Source organism: Diorhabda carinulata, chromosome 5 (genome assembly GCF_026250575.1).
Source record: "Diorhabda carinulata isolate Delta chromosome 5, icDioCari1.1, whole genome shotgun sequence".
NCBI lineage: Eukaryota > Metazoa > Arthropoda > Insecta > Coleoptera > Chrysomelidae > Diorhabda > Diorhabda carinulata.
The window spans coordinates 26,413,718-26,435,553 of record NC_079464.1 but is presented as its reverse complement, the minus strand read 5'-3'; the positions used below and the strand labels follow the sequence as shown (position 1 = coordinate 26,435,553).

The window sequence follows — 21,836 nt, the reverse complement described above, 5'->3', positions numbered from 1 at the left end:
TGCACGGAAAACGTGGATTAAAAATTCGGTCAAAAAAGACCTACGTATTTCCCAATCCCGAAAGAGCAATAAAAACAATAGAAATAAATGAAAATCAATGTTATTCCACAATAATTTGGTCACTTTCCTCATCCTCTTCCATTGGAGATCGATCATTCTTTCCAGGATTCAAAAATTTTATATCTACAATGATTGCATCGAATAGATCCACATTTTTTCGCCGGATTCCCCTCTCGACAAAAATAAAAAATTAATTATCAATTGACGAAACATTGGATTATTCAATAACTACTTATATTTTTCAAAGTATTCCTTTTAATTTTAACTCAAAAATCAAACCACAAAAAATGGTCGCGAGGTCGCGAGAATTTCAAAAATATTGACGTCACCTGTAAAATTTTATTGACGTTTTTCGGAAGTTCAGTCAAATTTTTTTGTCGAACTTATTTGTTATCAATTAATCAATTTGACACAAAATAATTTCATACATTTCGCGAAAACATTTTTTTTATATTTGCACTAATTGATATATGTTCAGTGCAGCTATGTTAAGACCCATTTCGATGTTACAATATTAACAATGTCACCGAGCAACACTCTTCAGAAACAACTTACTCTTTTGTGCTCAAAATATGTTCAGAATACGTATTTGAATGATGTCCTCTTATCAAATCTCGCATTTCTAAATTACTGATATTCGCCATGGGATCTTTGTCTCTAACCAAAATGATATAAAGCAAAAACACATATATTCCTATCATAATTATATCTTCGAATGTTTCGATGAGTTTTTCTTTTTGTTTTTCCCAATGTTGACGTTCCTGCCATAATAAATAAATATAAAAAAAATGGAAACTTCTAAATCTTTTATTTACCTTAACTGATTCTTTGTCTAAAGGTTTGTAAACTTTTTTGAAATACGGTCTTAGACTTATCCTACCAAACATATTATAAAAATTATTTCGTTGTGCTTCAACGTAATGTAGGATTGTATTACTTTTACTGAAAATCTTTTTCATCTGAAAATTTGAAAAATAATTTTGAAAATGTTATACTGTACTTGCTAGTTATTACTAGTCTTTTATTCTCATTTAAAAATCTAAAAACATCTTCTCAAACAATCGCACACCAAATGGAAAAATATTAACTGAGAAATAAATGAATTGAACCACATATTACGGTATATAGCTCAACAAATGTGGAGAAGACTATAGAGTTTAGCTCGAATTAGCTAGATGAACAAGCAATAAGCTTTATTTAACCCAGGAGTTCGAAAATATGTCCAGCTTGGTAAGTTTATTGTATTTATAAGAATATTTCGTGATTAGAATATACCACATCGATATAACAGAAATCAATTAATTTTCAATAACTGTCAATTTATTATTACCAATATACAGGCTGCAGGCTTGTGCCACAAGGTCCAGCTCGTTTGTATAAAACCACAAAAGAGCTCAGAAGCCATTTTAGATGTGGCTAATACATCCTCTGAGTAGTCTGATCGGAAAAAAACTCTGTAGAGATGGATAGAAACACCTGAATAAGACAGCAAAAGTATACATAGATGAGCCTTCTGCTTCTCTTATCAAACAGGTCCACTTGAAGAGAATATGGAAAAGGAAAAAACGGCGCACGGAATTCACATGTGTGAGCTTTCCAAAAGATATCTGCTTTGGTAGTTTTAATCGGGGTCTATCAAAATACTTATGTGCGCAACGGTCCCTGACTACTAACCTAACTATGAACTATGTATAACTACACAGTCCAACAAAATTAGTAGAATACTATGCTCTACATTATTTATTATATTGTTAGAATTTTCTCTAACTCTTCATACCTTCTACAATCCCAATAATTTTGAAGCAATAAAATTGAGCCGTTAATTTCATTTCTAAAACATGTGCTGATGTTTGCGACCTTGGATGATTGAAAAAAGGTTCGTCGTATTTACAAGCAGACGTAGCTAGATCATTCAGATGTTTTCTATTATGCATGGTGGGAATACCTGTCACAAGAAAGTGAAAAAACTATTTCTAGCTCTGAAAAAAGGGCTTATATCGCCTATTGTTGTATTCATTTGGGGGGTCAGTATATATTTTGAACCACTAATTTCCTGTCTAAAAAATGTACTGATGTTTGTGATCTTGGATAATTAAAAAAAGGTTTGTCGTATCTACAAGCAGACATAGCCAGATCATTCAGATGTTTTATATTATGTATGTATGGAATAGCTTTCACAAGGAAGCAAAAAAACTCTTTCTGGCTTTGAAAAAAGAGCTTATATTGCCTATTATTGTATCCATTTGGAAGATTAGTATATATTTTGAGCCGTTAATTTCATTTTTAAAACATGTGCTTATGTTTGCGACCTTGGATGATTGAAAAAAGGTTCGTCGTATCTACAAGCAGACGTAGCTAGATCATTCAGAAGAAATACCCGTTCAATCCTTCAGCAATCTTCTTGAACTCTCAAAAAATTATCAAGAAATATTGCATATTTAATATGAATTAAATATTAAATATGGAATATTAAAGATTAAATATTGAATTTATTTTAAAAGAAAAGAACCATCCAGAATTTTCTGGTTTTTTTCGCTAAGGTATTTTGTAACATTCGAATATCAAGTTAAGGTCAAAGAAACAATTTGTGAAGGCTCCAATCAAGATGGAAATTGTTTTGGGCTCTATAAATCTGATCGACAATGGCTATTTCGCATTCGACAGCTGAAAATTAACCAAGAACAGTTGTTAAATCACTGGTATCTAAAAAATTTGTTGGTCTGTGTCGTCTTTTATATTTTATTTATATATGGAACTGTATTATGTAGAATGAGTAATAGTAAATATCCTTACTCGAGTGTTTCCTTTTTGCAAAAATCCCTTGATTAATCGGGCAAGGTTTTCTAATAAAAATGAATACACTAATACACTCGCAATTGAGGTAGTTAGCCACATCAAGCTAGTGATATGTGGGACCCAAAATCCGAATAAAAGAGTCATCGTCATTGAAACTAATATTATAAATATTAAAATAAACCTAAAACACAAAATTTGACAGACACAATTATTGGTTTAGAGCTACGAGTAAGAAAACTGTACTGTCGCCTTTCTGAGATTTCAATGTTCAGAAATAAATCATTCGTTATACTCAATGACGTGAAAACCCGAACACCCAGTAAATATTATTCTTGACAATTTAAAAGACGTCAAACTGTGTTGGTGTTCGTGAAGCTAGTTTGTCGTCCCAACAAATTGCTGATAGAATAATAAAGGCATGGCACCAGGAAGCACGAAGATTCTGAGGCACAGGTAGAATGAGCAAGACAACAATCTATTTCATATCGACTATTTGCGAAATGTGGAAGGATCTTTTGAATGAGAAGTTTTTAAAGACCAAAGAGAAGGTTTTGACTTTTTTGATACCGAATTCAGTTGATTTCATCTCTAAATTGATTTCAGTGCTTCTAAGAGCAAATAGAGTAGAGACACAGGAAGAATGAGCAAGACAACAAGCTATTTCATATCGACTATTTGCGAAATGTGAAAGAATCTTTCGAATGAGAAGTTTTCAAGGACCAAAGAGAAGGTTTTGACTTTTTTGATACCGAATTCAGTTGATTTCATCTCTAAATTGATTTCAGTGCTTCTAAGAGCAAATAGAGTAGAGACACAGGAAGAATGAGCAAGACAACAAGCTATTTCATATCGACTATTTGCGAAATGTGGAAGGATCTTTGGAATGAGAAGTTTTTAAAGACCAAAGAGAAGGTTTTGACTTTTTCGATACCGGTTCCAGTTGATATCATCTCTAAATTATTTTGATTGCTTCCAAGAGCAAAAAGAGTAGAGGCACAGGAAGAATGAGCAAGACAACAGGCTATTTCATATCGATGGTTTGCGAAATGTGGAAGAATCTTTCGAATGAGAAGTTTTCAAGGACCAAAGAGAAGGTTTTGACTTTTTTGATACCGAATTCAGTTGATTTCATCACTAAATTGATTTCAGTGTTTGTAAGAGCAAATAGAGTAGAGACACACGAAGAATGAGCAAGACAAGCTATTTCATATCGACTTTTTGCGAAATATGGAAGAATCTTTTGAATGAGAAGTTATTATAGACGAGAAGGTTTTGAATTTTTCGATACCTACTTCGATTGATGCATCTCTCAGAGTCAGGATTGAGACCACATCGTCTTCAGTAATGAATCCAAATCATGCTTAGATTTTGATGTTGGTCATGGAGGGTAAGAATATAATAATTATAAACTTATACTCATATGTCTCCTGCGGATTTGTTGCCAATTGAAAATTTGTTGGACCCAATTGGTTCTTCTGATTACTTTATTATGAATATGTCTAGAAAGAGTGTAAAAGTTGCTGAGACGAAACTTAATAATTGATAGGGATACCAAATATTGATCGATTAATGAAATAATTTTTAGTGCGTGTTCGAATTTCTATGTCAATGAGTATATTCCATCTTTCACTTCTATGAACCCATTTCATATTTGTAGGTGTTCCTCGAGGAGAAACTCAATATTAAATATCAAGATCATTTTTGAAATCAATCTACCTATTTCAATTATACTGAGGGATTATTGGGCATTTTATTTGATGAAGAAAGTTCCGTATAGGAATACTCACCAGCATATTCGATTGCTAACGTCAATCAGATACTTGTGTAATTTGGGATGTTTTTGAAATCCACCATTTTCTGAACGCAATCTACAATAATATTTATGTATTTAACCAAAGTGTACTAAACGATTTATACATCCATATAAAACGAAAGCATATCATCTTATCTTATCAACACACGTGCTTTGGTTTTTGAATGATACATAACCTCAAATTGTTCAAAATTTCGAATGTTTGGAGTAATCTGACTAATTGTCAAAGTCAGCTGATGCTCATGCCGCCGTGAGGTAAAAAAATGCTGTTGCCTTAAGTTTTTGTGTAATTATTTGTTCGATTTTCGTCATCATTATTTCAATTTTTCTGATTCTTAAAAATTGCTACTAAAAAAAGGTGCAAAATTTCCTCCTGAAAATTGGCTTTTTCGGTTTTTTTCACTATTCAGTGTTGTGTTCAGTGCTGACTTTGCAATCTACAGTGAAAATTGTAAAACTCCCATGATTAATGCATAAAATTAGCAGAAGTGTCATAAATTTTGTAAATTTCTTGAAGTCTTACTTGCAGATTAATTTTTAATGCAAAAATAATTGTTTTCTGTTGTATCAGTTTCACTGAAACAGATCTAATAAGTATCTACGGAGTGCTATTAACACCATGAAACGAAAAAAACTATAAATCAAGTCTCACTACCGAAAAACCAAGAAAAGCTTGTTTACCCCTGATCGCCAGTATATCAGCTGTTTTCTAGATTGCCTAATTGCGCAGAATCACGCACAAACGTTCACAAAAAGACAAATTACCCTATTTATAACCAATCAGTGACTAAAAACCACAATTTTTAAATATTGTGACGGCTAGACGAAAGCCCGACATCTGCCGGAGTCGGTCATAACTTAATGTAGAGGGAACTATATTGTGACAGATACAAAGATGCGGCATTTCATATTCACTGCGACCCAAAGGATCTACTGTGTTCTCCTTTCTTGTTGCGATACTAGGGAACCCAGAGTTTACAGTTGATCCATCCATCCCACTCCTTTTAAAAAATCCAGAATGTGGGATAGCGGTATTTGCAAGATATCTTCGTTAATAAGTTTCCAGGTGTAGTGCTCTGGACTAACGTAGTGTTTTACATTGAGAATGTGGATAGAGGTTTCGTCCTTTGTACAACAAAATCTGCGCGCCGCATTATCTGCTAGCTTTAGCATCTTCAGGTGTTTCTTGACGCGACAGTGCCCTGATAGAACTCCTGTTATTTTATTATATTATATTATTATAATTATTTACCTTAGCAAATAAACTAGAGGATAATGGATTAAAAACGTTAAAATTGATGCAGCAACTGTTGCCCAAATTATCTTCGCGTCAAACTGGTACTCACAGAAATAGTCTAGGCCATCGTTTTGTTTGAAAGCTGGAAGGCCGTAAAACATCAAAACTATGTTATATATCGTTATAAAAATTGATAACATGATGGTTAATCTCTCGATATTACTCAGAGACGTTTCTTTATAGCTAAAAAATTGAATATTAGATAAACATAAACTTATTCAAAATAGATATATCCTATGTATGAAAAAGGGACTTGGTCAGATTACTCAGAAAATTTGATTTATAGCATTCATCATGTTTTGATTGAGTTTGTATTTTTAACTTCACTTGTAATTATCTTCTTACATTAACCTCTCTTACCACTTACTAAGAATGGGGAGATTTCGTCGGTAGTAATTGTTTGGATGATCACTTTTCAATGCTCTTTCTTTAGTTCAAAATTGTGGTTTTTTTTAACAATAAGAGAACCTGTCTGTGTTGTATCCGTGATAACCGATTTCGGCGTACCCTAACTTAGGTTTTTGCTTCCACTTTACTTAATTGTAGTATTTTCTCGACTCCGTTTTAAGGGATTGTCTCTCTGTTACTAGGAGCGATACCCATGCTGTACGGAGTATGATCAAACATATCCCAGCAAATTTCTTGTAGGCGTTTATGCCACATTCGTAATTTTAATTTGGTCATTATCGTGGAGAAAAATAACACATTTTCACAGTAAAAATTTGCTTTTTTGTTTGGCCTTGTGGTAAAAAATTGTAACATGCCATTCTGTTGTTTTTCTTCAAAAATTTTGAATATTCCTATGTTCACGTATTGTGGCACAGTACACACTTCTTATTTATTTATTCCAACATTCAAGTTTATAAAGAAAGTAATTTTATATCGACCTCCCACTTCATTCGAAGAATTCAATAAACCTTCAGATTCGTTGCTAAATCAAAGTAAATTAAGTGGTATCTTTTTAGGAACGTGGCAATGAAACACCAAAATGGACTAACTTTAATATATTTTCCGAGCTTTCGAATACTTATGTATTCATCGTCTGGGACTGAAATTAGGGTCAATTATAATATAAGAAATATGTATGAGAATAATAAAATTTCTACTTACATATTTCTTATATTGTATTTGACCATAATTTCAGTCTCATACATATAGAAATGGCGGGCATTTCTTTTGCTTAAATCAGTCAATTGACAATTTGAATCCATTTTAATTTATACTGGATAGTAAATTTCTGTCAAATCTCATGTAAAAATAATGGTATCAGTCTCACAAATCAATTCTAGACTCACTTTTATAATAATAATTTCTATCAAATCTCACTAAAAAATTACGGTATTCTCCTCACAAATCTATAGACTTTTACCTTTTATGAGGTAAAACCCGTACACAAATTTTTTATTTAATTTATATAAGTGCACAGGTGATTGTTCTTTGATTATTTAACGTTTGCGACTTTGTTAGGGAATTCCTATGTTCATCTTAATAAATTTTGAGAATCAAATATTAAAATTTACATTTTGAAATATTAACTTGATGACCATTTAAAATGCTGAAACACTCACAAAATGTTCCATGGGTGTGGTCCCCGAAATCCCGTTTTCATTTTTTTCAAGAATATTCCGCGTTTTGACAAACGTTCTGTGTTCCTTGGTTTAGCTGTGAAAACATGATTTTCAGAATTTTTTATATCGAATTTGAAATTTATTTCAAATAACCAATTCTTCTGTAACTGAAGATCTACAACTTCAATTTCCAGACATTCCCTAGAAATGTGAAGAAAATACAGCGTGTTCCAAGATTATCTTTACAACTTCAAAAATTCATAACTTCGAAAATAAACAAGATATTTATATTCTGTCTTTAGCATGTATTACTGCAACTAATAAAGTTTTTTAGAACACTTCACCATGCGCAATATTGGTGGCCCTAAGCACTTCCAGTTTGTAATCAATTTCAAGCTAGGTACGCTGTAACATGTCGCCTGTGATTCTACTAAAAGGCTTGTGTAATGCGGCGTTTCAAATCATCAATGTCATGAACCGAAGTCCGGTGAACAATATCCTTTAAAGAAGAAGTCGAGGGTTGTTATGTCCGAACACCTTGGTAGCCATGGAATTGGGCCATCTCGTCCAATCCATCGGTTGGGAAAAGTTTCGTTGAGGTGTTCCTGAACTGCTATCAACCAGTGTGGTAATGCACCATCCTGGAAGTAAACAATCACCTGTGTAATTCTTCCAAATGAGGAAGAGTAAAGTTTTGAAGCATATCCAGGTAAAGGTAGCCAGTAACTGTGGTTTCTATGAAGAAGAAAGGTCCAATGATTTTGTTGTGCATAAGCTCACACCACATATTAACCTTTGGGCTGTCTCGTTGAAGCTCAACTACTGCATGAGGAGTCTCAGAATCCTAAATTCGTATGTTTTGGCGGTTTATTGTACCAGATACATGGAACGTGGCCTCATCACTAAAACACACCTTTTTCAAGGAATCTTAATCATGATCAATAATTGTAACAAGTCTACGGTAAATTCTACACATTTTAGTTGACCTGTTGGTAACAGTGCCTGTAGCAACTGTACCTTATAGGCATACAGACGCAACTGTTGATGAACAACCCTGTGGAGATTGTGGTTGTGGGCATTTGGAGTTGCCTTGAAACTTGACGAATTGAAGTTTTCGGATTGTCCTGGGTCGTCCGGCTCCACTTTTATGCAATACTGATCCGGTGCTCATGAAGCTTGTGTGCTATGTACGGATGGAGGGTCCGGATGGTGGGTCTCTTTGGAATGTTGTCCTGAAATTCCTTTGAACCTGTGAATCTGATTTCGTCTCTATGAACCATGACACGCATTGAGCTTTCTGTTGTGGTGTCCACATCTTCACTTATAACTGTTCAGCCTATTGAAAAAACAAATTTATCAAATGCAGTAATACGGAGTACATGCAAAAGAGAGTTGTTTATGTGCGAAGTTATGAATTTATGAAGTTGTAAAGATAATTTTGGAACACCATTTATTGATAAAAATCAATGTAAATTATAAGTAATTTTATTACCAGGATGGTCTATATCCTACCGAATCAAACCAAATTTCAATTTTCTTTATATCACCTAAATAGTATTGTGTGGCAAAGAAAAACCAATCTTCTTGTCCTTTTCGTAAAATTTTCTTATCGGGATCGGGAAAATTCAAAACGTGTTCCTAAACATTGAGAAACATATTTATAAAGAACTATCACTACAAGACTTGATTCATAAAAGTTAAAATAATTGGCCGAGAAAAACAAGACCCTTGATTAAGAAAACTTGGACAAACATCGGATCATCAATTTCTGATGTTAGATAAAAAAATCATGAATACTTGAAGTCTGGATAATGTTTTATAAACGGAACAACAAAATTATAACATCGAAGACGTCTAGGGATAAATCATGTAGGGATAAATATTTAGGTAAGGTTAGGTTGAAGAATAATACATAAGATTTATGGTTATCAAGGTTCGGATATGTGAAAAGAATAAGTTGAGAAAGAAGAATATTCGATGCCAGAACCATAAGATTCAAAAATAGAGGGAGATCAAGAAAGATCTGGATGGACGAAATCAACAAAGCTACTAAGTATAGAGGGAAGAGACCACGCGATGTCCTACCACAAAGAATCCAAAGAAACGGATAGAATTTTGGAGAATAGAGAAGCTCAACGCCACATCTTCCGCCCGTAGAAGTTAAAAGACATGAGGATCAAATGAGTGAGTAAATATTCTATAGAGAGTATAAGTAACAACTCACTTTGCTCTCGGTATTTGTTCCATATATTTTCATCATTACATTCGATGTTGTGCCTGTGTTTCCAGTTTTCACAATAACAAGATATCCATACCGATAAAAACTTGGAATATCGCTCAGAAAATAAATATCTTGTCTCTTATACTGAAATAAATTTTATTGTTGGCTTAAATTGGAATAGCAAGTTTCTGTTGAGCCTAGATGTAGATGTACGATGATATATTGAAAAATTCTTAGTCTACTATAGAACCAAACAAAATTTCAATCTCAAAATATTTTATTACTCAAAATATTCTCCTCTTAATGGGATACATTTATTTTAGCGAACCTGCAACGTCTCTAGATGTTTAAAAAAAATGTTTCTTCTTGCTTTGCAAACCAGACCTCCACAGCTTTTATTACCTCCTCGTTGGAAGAAAATTTATACCAACATGAGATTTGTGTGCAGGGGCGTTACCCTGCAAAAACAAAAAACTTTGGATAGCTTTCAGTTTCTTTTCTCTAATTTTTTCCCGTAGAGTGGTCATTAATGTCAAATAGTAATCTCCAGTTATTGTTCTACCCTTATCCAAAAAATCAATCATGATTACTCCATGACAATCCCAAAAAACTGAAGCAAGAACTTTTCCAGCAGATTTTTGGTACACGAAACTTCTTAGGTCTTGGTGAATCAAAGTGTCGCCATTCCATCGATTGTTACTTTGTTTCTGGATCGTAGAAAGTCTCATCCATAGTAACGGTTCAGTTTAAGTCTACATCGTTTTCAAATTGAGCACAGATCGAACGCGATGCTTCTACCCTTGCACGCTTTTGGTCTATATTCAAATATCCATTTTTTAGCAATTTTTGTTATGTCCAAATTGACGTGAACTGTATGATGAATGCGTTCGTATGAAATATCCAGTGCTTCAGATACCCGTTTTAGCACTATTCGGTGGTCTGATAAAATCATGTCATGAACTGCATCGATATTTTCGGTGACTTACTCAGAAACTGACCTTCCCGATCGGTCATCATCTTCAATGGAAAATTTGCCTCTTTTGAAGCTTGCAGTCCAATTTTTCCCCGTCGCATATGAAGGACATTGATCACCAAGGGTATTAAGCATATCTTTGTAAACCTGCTTACCCTTTTAAATACAGGTACTTGATGATGGCTCGATACTCTAATTCTTCGATTTTCAAAATTTCGGTGGACATATTTTTTCTTTTTTATTTATTGCGTAACTTTTGGTTACTGTTTATGCATGGAACTGGTCTAGGCTAACTAGATATAAAAACATCCTCGAAATGCAACTTGGGGTATATAATGACCACTAGATACAGCTAGCCTTCCAGTGAGAAATATTTTTTTACTATTCTAGGAATGGTATTGTAGAACTAGTTCACTAAGTGTATTTTCCTCCTCCCGCGGAAGCTGTTTTCATCAGATTCTATTACGCCTGTTCTCTTCGAGTTAGTGAGTAGCTCCAACCCGTCAAGTATGTTGAGTTCTTCATGTCTTTTTAACGCACCAGAAATCCACACTAAGGATACTAATATATCTGCTCATTTTATCAAGTTTTCTTAGACATACTATTAACAGAGTCGATGGCGTAAAAACTCAGTGCTTTGTTGCTTTACTATTAGGATGACTTATATAGTTTTTCATCTTGATTTCCTCACATTCGACATTCTTTTTTGTATGATGTTTAAACAAGAGCCTTGTGATGTTGAGTATTTGTTTCCATAATTTTAGCTTCTGGATCCTTCTTAAACTATTGGTTTTCCTTTTGAAAGTTTCTATTCATGAATAACACTGCAGCAAAGTACTTTTCGATGCTCATTAGCTTAATCTGAGTAGATGAGATTGAACTTGATTTGGATATCAAGACTTTTGATACTGATATTGCCTGTACTATCAATTAAAGATAAGCTAAGAAATTTGTAAAGTTCAGGGAATATTTAACAGTATTAGATAACAAGATGTTATATTAGAATATCATTTTTTAGAAGCCGATTATTCACAGGAATTTTTTACAAAACTCAAAATGTACCTTACCTTTTCTTTAACAAAAGATAAGTATGTTAGAAAAGCGCAATATAAAATCCATAATACCAGAACGGACAAAAAAATTATAAAACTAGCTTGTACTTCAAGTTTATGTTGTGTATATAATGTATGTTCTTCTTTGACTGGATTGTTCTTCATTTTGCCCGAAAATACAGATGAATGGTAGCATTTACAAACAATTTTCTCACTGTTTGATTCGTTCGAGCTCTACAATAAAATATAAATTGTTCAACGAGTTAAAAAACTTACTAAGATTCTAGAGTAAAAGAAGTTAATGAATGAGAACAAATAATAATATATAGTGATGTTTGGGACAAAAAAGTTTTTAAAAAACTTTAGCACGAATCGTAAAAGAAGTGAGGAAAAGAGCATTAAGAATAAATCAGAATTAGACAGAATATATGAAAATTGGAAAACTAAGGAAAGTTTAGTAACCAAAAACAGTCTTTAAGTAGTTGACAACACTTTCAACAATTCAAGTGTCTAAAAGACGAAGATAAAATCAGAAGTACTCTCTCAAAATTCAAAGATAAATAAATATGGAGAATGATGAGGAAAATTACCACCTCCTAGTTGGTGCGGTATTCACTCCCAGAGGAAAAGCACATATCGGAATAGGGTAGACTTTGTATTTTAAGGTATTTACTATCGACTGTTAAAGTTTCAAGCAAATCGATGCGTCTTGATAGAAATATGAGGTAAAAACCTTGTTCACTGGACTATATATGTGGCCGCGCTGTATGAGTTGGAATTAATGCGTCATTTTTTACGTATGATGAATGATTTTTATATTCACAAAATGTATATTTTTCAAAATATAAAGAGATTTTGTATGAAATATGTTTGAAGTAACAAGTCGATTATAAGTATCGAACCCCACAGGATAAAAAAAAACTTGCTAGGATATTTTTCTTATCACGATGTGACTTTAACTTAAAAATGTTCATTTGGTAACTGCGGTATCGAACCGCCTTCCATGGTCTTGTTATTATGATAGAGACTTTCTTTCGCTAACTCCAGCAGTGTTCAAAGTCTACAAGACTGGACCTATAGTGAATTTTACACGAAATCATTTACTGAAGTTCAATAATCAATTTCCAATATTTTTAAGTTTCCAAGCACGTTTCATAAATTGACTGACTTACCCCACATGCATTCGTCCATGATCGTGTGGATACCTGCCAGCTGGAACACGAATATGTGAATACCCTAAACTTGAAATTAACTTTGGCTTTGCCAGTACTCGGCACAACTGTTAAATAATCCCAATGATCATAATCCATAGTATTCTCAATGAATATTGTTTTACCTACTTCTGTTATTTCAGTACATTTGTCTTCGAACTCAGCTGGTGTTGGTTTGTAAAATTTGGTTACATATATCTACAAAAATATTTAGATAATCAAAATAATTTATTAAACCTTTAGCGTACGGTCTTTTCGGTAGCATTCACTATGAGAACAATAGTTTTTTGACCTTGGGCTGTCACATATCAGGATTATTTAGAGAATATGTGGCATGATGCCCACGTAAATGATTTGGATATTCAAATTCAAAATGTACGCTCCGATTAAAAATACCGTCTGATGAGATATGCGGTTGTTGTGGCAAAAAAACCTAAAACCTACGGCGATTTAGTGTGAAATGTATGCAAACAATACAATGAATAGTATAAAGAATTGTACTTTATTTAAAATTCATTGGAAAATGAAAATTTTGGTGTAAATCACGGTACAATTGGTCTATTCGAGTTTTGAAATAGACAAATAAAAACAAATATTTATAATTAGATATGTTATTTGAACGCATCAACCGTTTCTTCAGGTGTAGAAAAACGTTGACCTCGCAATTTATTTCTGATCTGCGGGTATAAAAAGAAACGTCTTTGTTTGAACTGATGTGTGAGAGCTCGCATTGTCGTTGTTGAGAATTGAGAATTGAGAATTCGTCTTCTGCGATTGGTTTTCCTGGTTTCCTCGAAGACTTCTGGCAAACAAATGCATTAAGAATTGACCATTCTGCGTTACTCCAATGGAACGGTGGTGACATATCTGGTTATTCCTAAAAAGCAGGTGACCGTTTGCTTCGAAGTGCTTAGTGCACGAATAACTTTTGTTGGATTTGAAAGACCCATACCGTTGATTGTTGTTTAGTTTCGGGTCCATATGCATAGATCCATGATTCGTCACCTGTCACGATTTTCTTGACATCCTTTGAAGCACCGTCATTGAATTTTTTCAGCGTATATTTGCATCCATCGACAGAGCTTTTTTTGAGCGATTGTCACATTATCCGATATCAAAAGCGAATTAATCTTGACAGCCTAATTTTCATGCAATATTGAATGTTCACGAGTAGAACTAATGCCCAAGTATACCTGAACGAAATTCATCCTGTAGTGGAGTGCGAACACGATTAAATTCGAAAAACCCGGCGGCTTCATCACCAAAGATAAGTGTTGCCATATCTCAAAATTTAAGTAACAACCCTCGTATTTATTTCCTTTTCTATTATATCATCTACCAAATATTCTGCGTATATCTCCTATACCTATCTCGCAAGATCGAGGTGGTGCAAATAATAATCGAGAATTTTAAAATTGTTTTATTCATTGTAGTTATCTTTGTCAAAATATTTATAGATCCCTCATTTTGATATTTAGTTGTATGTCTCCTTTACACAAGTAGGTTCTCTATTTTTACTAGTTCATCAGCAATCTCAATTTTCCTGCTTTAGTTTGCGTGCCAAGTCATATCTGTTATTTGCACATACGAGGTCTGGCTATTAAGCAGATCTTTTTCTAAACCTTCACGGAAATCTGAGAAGACTCGGTGACTCAAGATCTTTTTGTCAGGGGTCAGCTTTTTGGCACAGACTAACCGTTTCTTTATCGGCGTTTACACTCTCGGAATCATCCGGATGCTTATTCGACGATTTGCACGCAAAATTTCGTTGATTTTGGTCAATGTTTCCAGAGTTGAAGCAGTCGCAGGGCGACCTGGGCGCTGGTCATTTTTAGTACTCTCTCGGCCCTCACTAAAGCGCTTACACCACTCAAAAACATGCGCACGAGATAGAGAATTGTGCGCATAGGCCTCTTGCAACAATTTATAGGGCTGAGTCTGAGTTTTTTTCAATTTAACCAGACATTTCAGAAAAAAACACCGATCGTTTCAAACCGCTGCTGCACAAATACTATAATAGTGACGGAAACGTGTTTAGGGACGTGCATAGACAAGATATATAAATACCCAACGCACTACTCGTTTTTTACCCCACGCGTTTAAAGCGCCCATCAGGCGCGCAGACTTGCTCTTTGATAGCCAGTCTTCGTATTACCTGATATTACCATTCCTTAACATTTCATCTTCTAAGTTGTTGGAGCTTTTGAAATATTTATTTTGAAAAGAGTTAAAAGATGCCATACTTGTCTCAGCCCTTTGTTGACTCTGAAGGATTTCGGTACATTATTTCCGATTTTCACTGCAGACTTCATATATTTATATAAGATCTGGATGATCTTTGCTAGCGTATGATTAATGCTGGTATTATTAAGATTTCACCGTAATTTTGATATTGCTATGTCATCGTCAGCCTTTTGTAAATTTATGAGCATTAGGTGTACTGCTCTATTTCTTTCTGTTTTCTTCTCTATTGTTGAGAATTGATCAAATTAACAGCTGACCCGACCTATCCCAACCTTGACCCTATCGTTACCTTACACTATCTTGTTTTATATAGAGTCAAAGTTCGTAACAATGTTCATGTTAATTTTTAATTCAGTTAAGTTGGTAGGTGATAAGCACTTTTTGATATGTTCACGCGACAGCGAAATGAAATGGCGACAGGCAAACGTGTTCCAATTTGTAATTTCAAGAATTGTTAAGTATTGAGCAACAATCCGACGATTGTTTAGCAAGAGTTTTGTTAATCAAAGCAAGTATTGTCAAACGATACAAAAGGTATGTTCGTTTCGTTTTGTATTCAAATCTTGTCGCCAAAACTTTGTTCATTAATTTTCCTTCACATAATTGTAAGAATTGTGAACAAACAAATAAGTTGCTAGTATATAGAGCCTTGAATATTTTTCTTATCAAAATTGTAAAAGTTAGATACTGATTTTTGTGTACATTGACAGGTACTTTTTGAAACTCTGTCCAATAAACTGAACATTTTGTCAACTTTGGACTTCATCATTTCTAAACAAAGAACCCAAACCCATTGAAAATAACAACATCTATCAATTTCTTTAAAGAGAACTCTTTGTCTGTACAGCTATTTTCAGTTCTTCTTCGTAATCAGTTTATTCCTGCTCTATAATATCCCTTATTATCTCACGATAATTGTTACGTTTTAGTTTGATCGACTATTGTCAAATAATTACCTAAAAAATCTGAGTAAAGTTAAACTTGATTGTCATAGTTATTACATCATACTAAGCAGTAAATGAACACAATGTTACCTAAATCTATTCTCAAGAACTTAGGAGGATACTTTAGGACTTTGGCTATGAAAATAGCGCATGACAGAAATTTCTCCAAAATCCTTGGTTTCTGTTAATAGATAATGTAAAAATTTCATCTAAATAAACAAACAATTAAAACAAACTGACACTACAGAGTAAGATGAATGAAGTATGTTAAAAATGGTCAAACTACCACTCTTCATAATGAAGAGAAGAATGGACACTCAAGCATTGTGACTGATCACTGAAGTTGATGAAAACATTGGTAAAAATTACCGTTTCACAAGATTCCATCTGGTTTCTGTAAGTTTTCCTTGTATTTTGTTATATTTATACTTTTAGGATAGAGATAATTGGAATTACAGTAGTATAATTTGAGTAGGGGTGATTAATTTAAAGCCGTAGAAGTTTGCATAGTAAAAATGTGCTGTGTTAACGACTATATAGATGTTTTATAGAATTAAAAAGTATTACTCACGTTTATAGATTGACTGAATTCTGTAAATACAATGAAATAACTTTGATTTCTAATAACATCAATTTGAAACATGGTCATTGCTTCAAATTTTCCATCTTCCTTAGTTTTGGTTTTGCCTGTATGTCTTAAGGTTGTCCCTTTATGTGTAATGTATCTTGAATCATTCACAGCATACTTGAAGGAAATTGTAAATGGATGATGAAAGCTGGTTATCACTTTTTTGGAACGAAATTGGATAATAGCAATGGGTGATTCTATTTTTTCTTTGTTTATTGATATAAAGGGATTAGTTTCAGTAGTACACATCTAAAAACAAGGCAAATATGCTACTCAGATCCTGATAATATATTATTTATCTCTATACTCCGATCTAGACTCTCCACGAGGCTACACGAAGGAGCGCGAGCGGGAGAATGTTGACGGTCCGCTCTTCTTCTCTCGGTTCGTCTGATTTTTCGGGCGTGAGTCAAAGAACGTGAGAATTAACATAAAGTGATACTTGGGATGGGAAGAGTGAGGATTATAGTATAGGTAAATACAACTGAAACTATACATACTTGAACTAGATTGAATAATTTCGGTGTTCTGTTGTATTGTATATATAAGGGTGATTAAATCTAGATAAATTCATAAATGGCGACTTTTAGAGGGTAGATGAGAAAGTGAAGTGAAGTTTCCGGATTAAACGTCACTTAACTCGCGTCAATTTTGATAACAGACGTAGCTAGCAACCGAATAAATCGAGAGTGTTGATGGCAAGCACTCCTGCCTGCCTCCTCTCGCTAAATCTGGATCAGGCATAAGATCCATTAATTTTAATATATAACACACAACCACTAAGCTATTGGTCGTAATTTATTTGTTGTTAACTTAGACGTGGATAGAATCGAATCCCCGATGTTCATCGGTATGTATGTATGGCTCCGTCAGTAATAACAGTTTGCTATAAAGTGGTGGTAGCATATCGGTAGAAACTGGTTTGTTAATGATTTTATCATATCATACCTAACCTAACCTAACCTAATCATATAATAAATCATACACTTTAAACCTGAATTATGTCAATCAGTGACATTCAAATTATTTGATAAGAATCTTCCAAGTCAACAGATTTTTGTTCACTTTCACAATTTATTAGAAAGAAAGAAGCATCTTCTGGCTTTGAGAAGCTTCAAAGTAAGTACTATGTATAAACAGCCTGGTACTTATAAAGTTGTTGTTTGACTGTTTCATTTGATTCCTTGTAGAAACGATAAGAACTGTCGGGAGTTTCTCCGATGTTGTTTAGATGGTAGTTCACCGAACAGTGTCCAGTAAGCTCATCTTAATGAAAGTGCCTTTTGGGAGCAGTTGATAGAACAAGAGATACATGTTTCTGATTTCTTCTAGTTTTACTACTTTTCTAGCATGATTGGATGGCCTTTCTTCACCAGGTGATTGCTGTTTGCTCCCAGTGATCTCAAAGACCTGTGTATGCCCATACGAGCTTTAATTCAATATTGTTAGAAATAAGTATGTGTATTTTAGCAAAAAATCCTCCACCTCTTTATATACCCCTTCTCATTCCTCTTCAAGCTGAAGCATGTGCTAAACTGTACGATATCTATACGCCTGGTTCAAACTTGCACATGTGTTTAGATTTTGAGACTAGAATATAGGATATAGAAAGACTCGACTGTTATTGTCGGCTTTAGGCTGCTGAAGAGAACTCGTGTTTCGTGCGTGGCTCTAGGATGGAGTAGAGCAATAATCTCAATCCTACATCAATATTAATAATGAACAAAAAATATTCATTTAAGCTCAAAATACATGATACGACTAATAAGTAATTAAACTAGAAAATAAGTAAAAATATTTCTTATAACAAGTATAATATGAAAAAAACATTAAAAAATAACTAGCTGTTAAATTTTTAGGTTATTGATTGCTAACGTTGTGTACTATGAGCTGCGGATTGACGAATTTTTCTAAATAAATCGTTCCCTTCAATTTTAACCCTTATATAAAGTAGAAAAGTACGTACAGAAATTTCCACTTCTTTAGAATTTAGAAAATCTTTCGATGGTTGTACTTCAGTACCCAAAGAACTAATGGAGAAATCTTGTAAATCTTTTCCAAATTTTTTGATTGCTATAACTTCTAAGAGATCATACTTGGAGATGCTTCCGTCTTGATATGGAGAAAGAGGAGTGACAAGTAATTCGGTACTCAATGCACATAAACTTATCAAGTTCTGACAAGAACGTTCCAACTGAAATTTTAATTATTATATTGTTATTATCATATCTAACGAGAGATAAGAAATTTTAAGTAAAGAGTTGCCAAATCGAAAATGAGTTTAATGTAATTTCGAAGCAGAGTGGTACAAAAAAAATACTAGAATTGAAATTAAACAAGTGTCTTCAAATCCTGGTATTGAATTGAAACAAATTGAATCGTAGAAATAATAATTCTTCAATTAGTGAGTTATTCATATACGAGGATGTATTGATATCTAGTTAGCATAGACCAGTTCCCGGCATAAACAAAATATTGCATTACCATAGCAACGAACAATAATTTAATAGTGTCAGTGTAAAGTTTGACGTAAAAAAAGTAAACCAGAGCTGCGCAATAAATTAAAAGAAAGCCATCATCCAATACCTGTATTTAAAAGGTTTAAGAGGTAAGCAGATTTAGGAAGATATGCTTAATACTCTTGGTGATCAATGTTTTTCGTATACGACCGTGAAAAATTGGACAGCAAGTTTCAAAAGAGGTAACTTTTCCATTGAAGATCGGAAAGGCCAGTTTCTGTGTAAGTCGCCGTAAATATCGAGACAGTTCATGACATGATTTTATCAGAATTGGACTAAAACGGATATCTGAAGCACTGAATAATTCATACGAACGCGTTCATCATACAGTTCACGCCAATTTAGACATGAGAAAAATTACTGCAAAATGGATCCCCAAATGTTTGAATGTTGACCAAAAGTGTGTAAAGTTATAAGCATCGCGTTCGATCTGTGCCCGATTTGAAAACGATGTAGACTTCTTAAACCGAATTGTTACTATGGATAAGACTTGGGTACATTTTTTCTATCCAGAAACAAAGCAACAATCGATGGAATGGTGACACTCTGGTTCACCAAGACCTAAGAAGTTTCGTGTACCAAAAATCTGCTGGAAAGTTCTTGCTTCAGTTTTTTGGAATAGCCATGGAGTAACCATGATTAATTTTTTGATGAGGGTAGAACAAGAACTGGAGATTACTATTCGACACTCTAGGGAAAAAAATTAAAGAGAAAAGACGCGGAAAGCTATCCAAAGGTGATTTGTTTTGCAGGACAACGCCGATGCACACAAATCTCATGTTGCCATGCAAAAAATTCGTGATTTGGGGTTTGAATTACACCCCACTTATTCACCAGATTTGGCTCCGTCCGACTATCATCTGTTTCCTCACATGAAAAAAAGTTCAAAAGGTCGTAAAGTTCCTTCCAACGAGGAGGTATTAAAAGCTGTGGAGGTTTGGTTTGCAGATCAAGAAGAAACATTTTTTTTTATAGGTTTAGAGACATTGCAGGTTCGCTGAAATAAATGTATCCAATAAAGAGGAGAATATGTTGAGTAATAAAATATTTTGACTTGAAATTTTGTTTGGTTTTATAGTAGGCTAAGAATTTTTCAACATATCTTCGTAAAACATTGATTTATATTTCAATATTTGAACTAATATCATTGAGTATTATTATTAGAGTAAATCACCGTTCCTGCCGGTCATACATCATTATCCCCATTCACATTGTCACATTTAAAAACGGTGACACGCCTCTATATCCGCGGAGAAAATATCCGCGTCAAAATATCCGCGACATAATATCCGCACAAAATTCCGCTTGCTATATATATTCCTGTTATAATTTCTATGACATATGACATCGTTTCCCGATTTCTCTAGAATAGATAAGTATTGTAAGGTCGAGAAGCGGGGAGGGGGTCTGTTTAAAGGTTGTCCAAATGTTTATTTTGATATTCTGCTAATTTCTTGGAATGTATGTCTGTGTTGACGTTGCGTTTGTACAATTTGTTCATTTCGTTTAGACTTTGGTTAAGTTATGGAGGCACGCAGCCTAGGTTAGGTTAGGTTAGGTTAGGTTTATGTCGCGGATATATTGACGCGGATATTCTGTCTGCGGATATGGAGGCATGCAGCATTAAAAACAGCGAAAAACTGACAGATAATTCCATTAGAGACGAAGCACTTTCAGAATAGATTTACGTAACTTTTCCTCGGTGTGTAATCGTTTTACATAATAATTAATATTTTTATTTTCATATTTACCCAAAAATAAAAACATTTTCTTTTATATTAATTATGATAGGTGATTATCAGAAACGTAAAGAAAACTAACAATATAATTAACGTTGTGAAAGAGGTGTCAACTTCTGAAAAGTCATTCTTCCTTCAAACCGCCCTTGTATAATTGAAAAACTGGGGCTAAATTAAAGTAATGTAAATTAGTGTAAACACACCTTCATTTTATTCCTAGAAACACCTTCATCGTCAAAGTAATCTGGATAATGTTCGGTAATAGCGTGTATTTTCAGCAATGGATAAGGAGTCGATAGCGTAGTTAAGATGTGTCTAGTTTTCAGTACGTCATGATTTGTCGATAGGCCTACTTGAGTGCATTCAGCAAATAATCTGTGGGAAATTATTTTTCTTTGATTATTTAACAATATTTATACAAGGTACCCAACGACGAGTTAAAACTATCTTTATATGAATAAATACTTATATTAAAATCATGAAAATTTGCACGTTTCGGTTTTCAGATACGATTTAACTAAAATATTTTGAAAGATGATCGACTTCCGGTTCTGCCGGAAGTATACTTTAACATATTTGACATCTAAGTAAAATTTTAGTATACTATGGTAGAAAAACTTTTTCCGAAAAATGCATACTTTTTGAGTTATTAATTTTTTTGTGAAAACTTTATAAATTATTTTTTTACGAGGATACCCATAAAGATATGAAAATAGTTCCTGTTCAGTTACTTGTAGCAAGATTAGACGTGTTTGAATCTATTCTGAAATT

General features: G+C 33.7%; 1 protein-coding gene across 1 annotated transcript in view; it reads right to left on the bottom strand.

The window, feature by feature from the left end:
* The window catches only part of LOC130894545 (polycystic kidney disease protein 1-like 2), a gene marked incomplete at its 3' end in the record, with an annotated part of 37,015 nt that overhangs the window by 9,061 nt on the left and 6,118 nt on the right, over positions 1-21,836 (bottom strand). The window contains exons 4-16 of the mRNA XM_057801424.1: positions 21,269-21,440; positions 18,774-19,001; positions 16,751-17,056; positions 12,953-13,189; positions 11,796-12,014; positions 9,759-9,899; positions 9,027-9,172; positions 7,535-7,735; positions 5,922-6,149; positions 4,644-4,724; positions 2,854-3,037; positions 876-1,019; positions 616-821 (exon numbers count right to left, since the gene is read on the bottom strand). Coding sequence (XP_057657407.1) covers positions 616-821; positions 876-1,019; positions 2,854-3,037; positions 4,644-4,724; positions 5,922-6,149; positions 7,535-7,735; positions 9,027-9,172; positions 9,759-9,899; positions 11,796-12,014; positions 12,953-13,189; positions 16,751-17,056; positions 18,774-19,001; positions 21,269-21,440 — 2,493 coding nt within the window. The remainder of the gene's footprint in view (positions 1-615; positions 822-875; positions 1,020-2,853; positions 3,038-4,643; positions 4,725-5,921; positions 6,150-7,534; positions 7,736-9,026; positions 9,173-9,758; positions 9,900-11,795; positions 12,015-12,952; positions 13,190-16,750; positions 17,057-18,773; positions 19,002-21,268; positions 21,441-21,836) is intronic.